This window comes from Habropoda laboriosa, unplaced genomic scaffold, assembly GCF_001263275.1.
Source record: "Habropoda laboriosa isolate 0110345459 unplaced genomic scaffold, ASM126327v1 scaffold9, whole genome shotgun sequence".
In the NCBI taxonomy this organism is placed as follows: domain Eukaryota; kingdom Metazoa; phylum Arthropoda; class Insecta; order Hymenoptera; family Apidae; genus Habropoda; species Habropoda laboriosa.
Genome location: NW_017100191.1, coordinates 1,944,745 through 1,954,770, shown reverse-complemented (window position 1 = coordinate 1,954,770; position 10,026 = coordinate 1,944,745). Strand labels below are relative to the sequence as shown.

The following is a 10,026-nucleotide window of genomic DNA, read 5'->3' as shown; positions in this document are numbered from 1 at the left end:
ACCGCTCAATTGGCATCATTTTCAATTATCGACGTTTCTATCGGTCGCAGTGCACATTCTTTTGGTTATTTTTGTTACCGGAAGTGCTCGTGGGACGCACGTGAACGTGGTTTCCGAAGCGACGCGCAATCAGCAGAAGTTTCTCGCGGACGCCATTGATCTCTGGCCGCGCTTCAGACCTTTTGAACGTCAACAATGGTCTCAGGTGCTGCCACTTCACCAGAGGACACCTGTGGAGTACGCGTCGCGGCGGCCGCGTCTCCACGGGCTACACGGCACAGCCCTTCCTCGTTCCATAAAGAATCTTCAATTCCGGAACGATGATTTTCTTGATCAACGCGTTCGTCTTCGCCGTGAGCATCTCTCGATGTGGATCCTTCTTGAAGATCTTAATACCCGGACGATGAACCAGGAACGCGTTGTCCAGGATCAGGAAATCATAGTTGAGGACGCATAACGCGTAACCCTGAGTCAAGAGAAATTTGAATTAGGTTAACGATGTCCTTTCTCTTTCTAGAAATCGTGGAGTGATTTGACAATTTTCTTTCGGTTTACTTCAAGGAATAAGTAATCCAGTATTTTTTGTCCAATTCATCCAGCCTTCACACTATTAGTGTCAAATTGACTAGGTTTAATCTAACCTGTACCGATTTATCACTTTACATCCTCGACGTATCGATAATATCGATACGAAGAAAACGGTGGATTACTTATTTGTATTCTAACCTGTGTCATTTTGTCGCTTTTTCCTTCCCAGCTAAGCCTCTCGTCGTACAGAGGATCATTATTAGACCCGATGAAGATTGGCTCCCAATGAACAAAACTGCCTGTCCTTTTACCGACGTGAAACACGTGAAGGTCGTCGGTTTCCGGTGCCTGCTGCCACTCTTTACTCCGTGGAACATTATGACAGCCGGAGCACAACTTTTTGTGGAAGGGTATGGCCGTACCGGCCTTCAACATCTGGATCTGAAACGAGAATTTCTCTGTAGATATTTCTGTCGTGAAACAACGAAGATATAGTATACACTGTGTCCCGATAAACGTTATGTGAAGATTCATTTAAAAATGATAACAATGTGATAAAAACACTTTTTTCTATTGGTATTAATTCGAAATATTGACATGTAAGGTTAGGTTCACTTACGACAGTAAGGTGTAATGCGAATGATTCACTCACGTGCAATTTTTTAATAAACCTCTATACAACTTGTATAACATTGTTTCATCAAATTATTGAGAATTCTAAGACGGTGTATATCATTTGAGAAAGAGCTTTTTTATCCAGATTCAACGCCTCTTTACGTAACCTCACTTTTCTTCCCCTTTCGCAGTTTTGTCATTTGGAAAAGGAACATGGAATCGGGTCCGGTGTGACAGAAAGGGGGTTAGGAATGTGTCAGTGGTACGAAATAAGAACAGTGCCGCCTGAAAAGTGAAATGAAATTGAATGCGTTCCATAGAAGTGGCGGAATTGAATTGAATATTTGATAGAAGTGGGGCCAGTGGCCAGCTGCGTATCACAACGATGCTGTTAATTGTACGTATCAAGGTCCACGGTCAAAGGAAGCGCCATTGATTAAACGACCCTCGCGTTCCTCCCATTTAACGCGTTGTCGGATATTATGTCGGTCATCGTCGCACTCTTTCGCACGCGTTTAATTACCGTCAAGTTCACGTTTCTCTTAAATGTCAAATGTGAACGAACCCTGTTGTCATAACATACGCCACATTCGCTTTCCGCTATTATGCGCCTAATATAAAACCTTTTTCCACGTCGATCTCTTTGCGCGGAGTTCTGTCGATTTTTCGCGTATGTTGACTTGCATTTGAATCAGAATTGACTACGTAGGTCAAGTAATGAAATATTCATCGTTTTAACAGAAAAAAAGCTCTGCGTGTGGAAATCTTTTTTTCATTAGCTGGTGTTATTCTTTGAGAAAGGAATATTTCAATTTTATTTCATTTTTGTATTTACTTTGTCATCATTTCTATTCACTTTTTCAATTCCATTATTGATCTCAACTTACCAAACGCGTTTTATTATTGGGTGGCTGACTCTTCCCGTCGACCTCGAAGATGGATAGTACAAAAACCTTCGGGTTAGGGTTGTAGAGGGCCACTTGATCTCTCCTTCTGATCATTTCGAGAAACATTGCAGGCAAGTTTGGATTCGGATAGAGTTCGATGTCGCTGGCAAACACGTAGTAGGTCGGCGCTGACTCCCTAGCTATGTTACGGCCGACGTTCACCGGGTACAGCAGCTTCTTCTCGTTTTTGTACATCTTTGAAAACGTGACGTTCACCCACGGTGGCCCCAGCGAGCAATTATATGTGTCAGACATAACTTTCTCGGGTGGGGGTACCTATTTTAGAATCAGATTGTAGTACACTATGTTAGACCTTTGGAAATAATGGTACACTTAAGAATGTGCAAATTATTTTACAAGCATCGCATAACTAAATTTCCTTGAAAATATTCAGAATTTAATGATAATAGAATTTTTGTAATAAAAAAATTATATAAATATTTGAAAAATTTGTCAGGTGCTGAAAGCGTAATTTCATTGCTCTAAGGAGATTGAACGTCGAGTTACGGTTCATTAATCTTTCAATAGTTCCGCTTCATTTCTCAGAAACGATCTTAGAACTCCATTTAATCTTCTCCCCGCAGAATGCTTGAATTTTTTTACGATCAACAATTTTGTTCCATCATATTTGATAGAGAGGACACAATAGTTACAAGTGGTCGGTTCAGGTTTGAAACATTTAGCCCGATTCTCCATGGACATGTGAAAAGGAAACCCGTGACAGTAGAGGCGATCAAATATTTATAGACAGAATAGTGTGCTTTCACCACGGTCTTCGTATTGTTCAGAAAAGGGCGAGTCACTTTCCTCACTTTTAACTTTAACGCTTGAAAAATATATCTTAAGATGGAGATATTTCGAAAATTCTTTCACATGTCGATAAACTAAAGCTTACTTTATATATATTAAATTTGAAGTCAATAGGTTCAGTAGTTTCCGAAAAAATCGCTCTCAATTAACACCCTTGCATATCAGCCCTCACAGTGCGGGTTGCTATGCATCAGGCGCTCTTGGATTCTCTTTGAAAACGCTTGTAACTTCCAAATGAACTTTCTATTTCAAGTTTACTACTCTACAGTTTTATCTTATTTATTTCACCCTACACATGACCAATAAGAAAATTCTGAAATAATAAACCCACTTTTTCTCGATCAACGTCAATAACACGCTCTCTAACCATTTATCCAACATGTGCATTATATACACATTTCTCTGTAGAAGTGAAACGTAAATAAGGAAAAAGAAAACTTATCAGAATTTCAAAATAAGTGTGATAAATTACAGACGCTGGAAATGATACTTGACGAAAAAGCGAAATGATTTGCAGATTAAGCAAGTATGAGAAACGAACTGCTGGGAGAAGCACTTCCTGCGACTTTTCCATGGCGAAACTCTGTTATTAATTCGTTCTTCTTCGTCTGTATCTCGACGTAACTCTTCGATACACGTGCACGTAATTAATTAGAACGCGGGACCGTGGTTGCAACTTGTGGTCCCCGAGACACAGCAATTACAGTGTGCGAAGCCACTACTTTGTTTCTCCGGGACGATTCTCTCTTTCGGCTGGATTATGCATGCAGAACGGAAAGGAATAAATAGGTATCACTATCGGCTCGCTGATTGGCTTCTCTGCTTAATTAGTACTTTCTCGACCTTTCATTTTGATCCACTTTTCAGTCTTCCTCATTACTGAACGCTAGGATCGTGTTTCCATTTGGCTACTTGATACGCAGATATCTTTTCTTTTCTTTTTGTGCGTCTAGTGATTTAAGGGGGCCACCAGAAGAGGTCGATGAAGTTTCTTAAACACCAACTGGTCCAAGATTCGTTGATTTAAAATTCACCACTTGGTACTTCCTTGACTCTTCATTTTTTGTGGATGTCTGCTGCTTTAACTTTAATCTAGGTGACTTTGAAAATGAGATTGATAATGCGAATGAATTATCTGCAAGTCTTTCTGTGTTAAGCAGTTCAAATTTTATGTCAAACATTTTCACCTTTCTCTGCTGTAGAATACCGAATTAGTTTTGATTACTTGATACATATCTATTTTGTTCAATTTTAGACCTGGCATTAGTATCAGATACACCTAAAAGTCTCATACAATATCCTCAACTATTTAAGAAATCAGTGAGAAAGAAATCCAAGCAACTGTGAACTGTTCAAAATCAGTTGAAAAAGGCACAAATCTTCAATCCTCTCTAAAACTAAACTTGATATATTGTACATACATAACATATTCTGCACCCTTCAAGCTCTCAGTAACACCATCAACCAGATCCAAGAAACATTCATATACACTATATACAGTGTGTCCATAAAGTAGGGACACGATGTCGCCAACAAAACTCACCAGTTTTGGCACGTGTTTGCTGCTGAAGAATACGTGGAAGGTGACCAGCTGTGAGATCAGCGAGCTGCCACAGTTTCTCGAGTACTTGATGGCGTCGAGGGTCGCCGCGAAGTCTGTGCCAGGGGCGTGCATTGCAATCGATATCGGCGCCCTCCATCGCTCCAGCAGCGGCTCCAGATTGTCCAGGAACGTGTAGTCCGCGTGCGTGGTATACGTGACGCTCTCCCAGCATCTGACCGCCATGCTCATCGGCACGTAATTGTAGAGCACCCAGTAATCGCCTCGTTGCGCCCTCCGCGGTTGCATCGACTTCTCGTTGCAGGGCACGGCCTCCTTGAGGCTCATCTTCGGTCGTTCTGTCGGTGCGTTCTTCACCTGCGACGAGAAAACACTTGGTTAATTGGATAATTCATTCCTTCGGTTTTTTTCTGTTTTTATTTTTGCTTTTTTCTTCTTGTTTGTTTTCAAAGGCACTTACGATGGTAGGTATTTCTTAAACGACAAGATGCGTGTGAATTTTCTGAACGTACGTCACCACTTTTCGTACACTGTTAAAGGGTTAAAGATGACAGAAAAAATTTTCGATCGAGCGTCATTTTATAATCGATAAAACTCGACGAAAATTTATCTCTTATTGTCACATATTTTTTGTGTTTTGAAAATTTCTGGCTTTACCAGTTTATGTGGAACATTCGGTTCTAGAATGATCATTAGAGGTTAGGTGACGATGTTGAAATTTTCGACAGTAGTGTATGTAAAGGCTAAGTTAAGTATACAGAATAATATAGGGCAATGAAAGGAACATTTTTCGTCGAATAAACGTATGTTCTATCTGTTTCGGTATTTTAATAACACAGCTTCAAAGGTGTAGATTTTAGGCGCCCAAAGACGAGCAACCAGCCAAGCAGAGACAGTAAAATATCGAGTGGAAAATGACATATTGGCGATTAAATTGTCAGAAAGTATGTTTAAAAAAGATTTTATGAACATTATCAAATGAATAGTATTCACTATTAATATTATTATATCATGTATTGTATTATATTATATTATACTGTAACATACTAACGTTATTTCCAAGAAGCTTTCATACGTGACATTATGGGTATTCTAGGTTGTTACTAAATTATTGTTAGATACGATTTCTTGCAGTAGTCTCTGGCAGAAAGGTTGAGGAGCATCGAGGCGGAAGGTAAAAGCGTTCGCTTCAATTTTGCATGACGGTGGGAGGGGGGCAAAGGGGAAGGGGGAGAATTTCTCCAGTGAAATATTGAACTGTACAGGAGTTGTTGAAGCTGTTGCTGAGCCTAGTTTGATGCGATACAATTCCTTTTTGGGCATTTTAATTTTCAATGACCAGTCCATTTTTGGTTCTGAGTAGATGAGAGTTGATTGAAAAGTTCTATCGTTTCAGTCAGTCAGACTTAACAGATAATATACTTCGTATATCGAGTGTTTCGTAATTTATTTTCAATCCAGTGGTTTTTCAAATTTTCCAGTTGAAAAACGATTAGATTTTGAAAGTTCGAATGTTATTATTGAACTTGCTAGCTTCAAATTTTCAAATCGTTGGATATTCTAAGTTTTAAATTTCCAAATTTCTGAATTGTCGAATTTATGAAATATCCAAATATTCAAATTTTTCAATTTTGAAATTTGCACGTTCATAAATTTTCAGATCTTCAAGCTTCCAAATTGCCACAAGTGAAATTTCAACATATCTAAACTTTCGAAATTTCAAAACCTGCAAATGTTTAATTCCTAAACCCTGAAATTCTCAAGTTTTTCAATTACGAATTTCCCAATTTTCTTGAACCTTCAAATTTGTCTTTTCACATTTCCACAGTACAGATTAATTCCAATTTCCCCCGACCAATTGATTTTTCCGCCCATCCACTGTCGTATCCAAAACCTACTCCCAATCTTTCTAAAACGTCCTCCAACTATACATCGAAGAAGAGTCACCAGCCACCTATATTCCCAGTTACGTGATTCACCGTCCCCTGCGCCGTGGACAATGCAAAAGTGGCTCTCTCTCTCAAACGTAAGAGAGGCGGGAAATCTTATCCAATGATCAGGATTTCAAACGAGGTCGAGCAGCCTTTCATCCAGTTGAATTTTGGATGAAAGTCGATCGGTCTGTCTCTTGTGAAACACACTTTTCCGCGATAAAATCCAACGATAAGACGGGGTAGGAGTATCTGTAACGATGAACACTAACGTACTCTGTTATTCGAGATCCCTGTCCTTTTTTTTTTAAATCTTTTTCTTTCATCTGTGCTCGTGTTTCAGTGACGATAAAGGGGAAAATGTTTCCAGCGAAAATAATATCCAACGGCTTGTAGAAGGCTCCGTCGAATACCTTCGTGAGGGAAGATAAAGGCCAGCGACGTCAGCACAGTGTGCGCCATGCTGAACGAAATACTCGATAAAACGCGAAAAAAGGATGAACCTGCCCATCGAGATTTTTCGTTGCTTGGTAATCTTGTCAGGCGACTAAAAAACGAAAAGGGGCTGGTCTGAAGAGGTTTGGGGACTCGTGGCTGGCTTGGGCCAGTTTATGATGGCGTCACTTCCCGTACAGTGTGCGTAATACTCCAAGCATTTGAATTATTGTTTTTGAATTATTTAGATGAATAAATGGAACGTTGTGTAAATTGTAACAAAAATTTCCGTCGGTGTGAGTATACAGGGTGAAAAAAAAAACATTTGTTCAAAGAATGCATTAAACATTGTGATTCTAGTCGGGAGTCTTTGAAAAATAACGTTAAACTCGCACCTAGAAACAAAAGAGGCTGAACGAGTCAGGTGAGATACAGTGTCTGACAAAAGTTTTCAAAGTCTGAGTTTAGTCATTGATTGTGATGGAATGGAAAACAGTAAAAAGGAAAGCGCGATAAAAGTCGATACTTTGAGGTACATATTTATTTAAAATAAGTAAAATGTTTAAAATAAAAAAAAAAGTGTCAATACGTAAATCAAATGTTTTTACAATCTACGTCTGGGAATTTTTGTTACATACTGTATATCGTCAGCGGAATGATTAGTCATCCGAGCAGTGATTTGATGGAAAGCTCGATAAAACGAGATTTCTCTAGATCTTTTTGCTCAATTATCACGGTGGTGCGTGTGATTGTCGTACTTGGCCGGAATCGAACGTGATTATTAATCGTGGTCTGCGCAATCTGTCAGCGATCGTGATGCTAACAAATGGTCCACGAACCGCCTCTGATCGAATCAACGATCGATCCGTGAAATTGGCCACGGTTCGAGATACAAATAACAGAGCTGTGAATAATTCATTGACCCTTAAACAGCTGGCTCTGTGCGGGATGATGACAGTAAGAGATGACTATCTCTTAAAATATATCGTGATCATCTAAAAAATTTAATTAAATTAATTTCAGCCAGAACTTTAATCTGATAAATTGAAATTAAAATGTATAAGTCTAAAACCAAGGGTGGCTCGACCCATCTAATTTTCTCAATTATCTACATCAGTGAATCAGCGACTAATTACTGGTATCTGAAGCTACATCGGTATAGCGTTCTCACTTATTGCAATGACTCGAATCCTCGTGGTCACTAACACATTCGAATTAAATTAAAAGCATTAGTTTATACACTATTGTACGATAAAGGTACCAAATTCATGGTTATTAGGATAATATTAGCAGCAAGCTTTGTTTTCAACTTTGTCACTCAAAAAATTTCCCGTAAGATTAAGATGTTTTGAAAATTCTTGTTCCAATCGATGAACTGAAGCTTGTTTTATATGTCTACTAAATTTGAAGTCGATAGGTTTATCGATTTCCGAAAAAATCGCCCTCAAATAAACACTTGCCCATTAGCCCGTACCGATCGAGTTGTCATACATCAGGGGCTTTTGGGCCATCGTTTTAACTCTTTGGGGCATAGTGGGGTAAAAAGTGTCCCACCTTTTTAGTTGTTACATATGCACAGTTTTATAACCCACCTTGAAACATTGAGAAAACAGAACTAATCTAATTTAACCTGTTTTCACAAATTTCATGGTGCGATTATTTATGTCCCACCTAATAATTAATTATCTTAACATTTTTTTTAAAGTTTTAGTTGTTTTATGTCGTAATTCATACCTACTTTGTTATATTCTTTTAAAATAAAATTCCTGCGCAACTAGAGTTTGTTTTTGTCTTAAAATTCTGTGCTTCAAAGAGTTAAACGCTCAGAATTTCCAAATAAAGTTTCAACTTCAATTTTGAAGTAGAATCACCCTGTACATGGCGAATAAAAAAAAATCCTTATCCTAGTGGAAAAAGCTAGCAGCCTTGGCCTCGTCGGGCGTTGGCCTGGTAATGAGTGACCTTACCCTTAACTGGCTGGTTGTGTTACTATGGACTCCCTTGTTGCTGGCATCCTTCGTAGCAGGCAGGGCCGACGATGTGGCGTCCTTTTGAGTGGCGTCTTTTTGAGTCACGTCTTTTTGAATGGCGTCTTTTTGAGTCGCGTCTTTTTGAGTGGCGTCCTTTTGAGTGGCGTCCTTTTGAGTGGCGTCCTTTTGAGTGCCGTTCACGAGGTCTACGGCACCAAAGGTGTCCGTTTGGAGTGGCGCCGCCCAGTTGGTTGGCGGTTCCTCGATCCAGGGTCCGGAGGAGCCGAAGTAGGCGCACACGTAGAGCAACACGCAGATGTTGAGCACCACCGACAGGCGAAGTGCCCAATTTCTACGCAGTATGCTGAACATGCTCATTCTCCAGCCTCCTCCAGGACCACGTTACCGTCCTACTATCGAGATCACTGCGTTGTCGAGCGGACCTGAATGTCTTTGACGCCCGGTACCACCACCAGCCCACCCCTAAGGGGCCAGTACTACTCCGCGATCAGGATCTGAGCGGAGCTTCCGGTTGCTTGCTGGAAAGAAAGGTAATTTCCTTGATGAATATTGTATATATTTCTTTTTTTATTCGATAAGTTAGTTCGTGAATTTTTTTTGTGAAATTGAGCGTTGGAAGTAATTGCTCTTCTAATTACCATTTTTTAATCTCAAGTTTCTTAATTTTTTAATTTTCAAATTTGAAACTTCCAAATATCAAAGTTCTAAATTTCACACATTCAAACTTTCATATTTTTTTCCCCTAACCTCTCAGACATGATCCTAAAACTTGAATCTCTTCGACCACATAAAATCCCTCCGAAAAGCAAACTGATTATCTCGCCTGGCCCTGAATATATGAAACCAACTCTGTACCACAACTTCATCACAACTCTACCTTTTCTGTTACTTCCTACCACAATACGATTCTAGCCAATTTATATCACACATGTCCAACTAATTACCAGAAAAAAAAAGAAAAAGAGAAAAAAAAACACCAGGAAAATATTACTGAAATTTATATTACATTACAGAATGTTACGAAGTTAATCCGTTCACGCAACCCCGCGGCGTGCCTAACGATCCAACAATGAAGCCATTGCCATGCTCGTTCGCGTAGTCATTCATGCGTAGTGAGTGAGGCCAGGCAAAAAGGATCGAACCCGCGGCTGTAACGTGTCATTATCACCGGTGGCTTGCGTTAGGTAACTCCGGCTGACTGGCTGGGC

General features: G+C 39.7%; 1 protein-coding gene across 1 annotated transcript; it reads right to left on the bottom strand.

The window, feature by feature from the left end:
* Positions 1–268: 268 nt before the first annotated feature.
* LOC108580362 (beta-1,4-glucuronyltransferase 1) lies at positions 269–9,175 on the bottom strand. Its single transcript, XM_017944096.1, has 5 exons — positions 8,795–9,175; positions 4,444–4,818; positions 2,031–2,366; positions 727–969; positions 269–466 (listed from the first exon to the last, which is right to left on the bottom strand). The coding sequence occupies exons 1-5, from the start codon at positions 9,173–9,175 to the stop codon at positions 269–271; spliced, it is 1,533 nt and encodes a 510-aa protein (XP_017799585.1).
* Between the last annotated feature and the right edge of the window lie 851 nt (positions 9,176–10,026).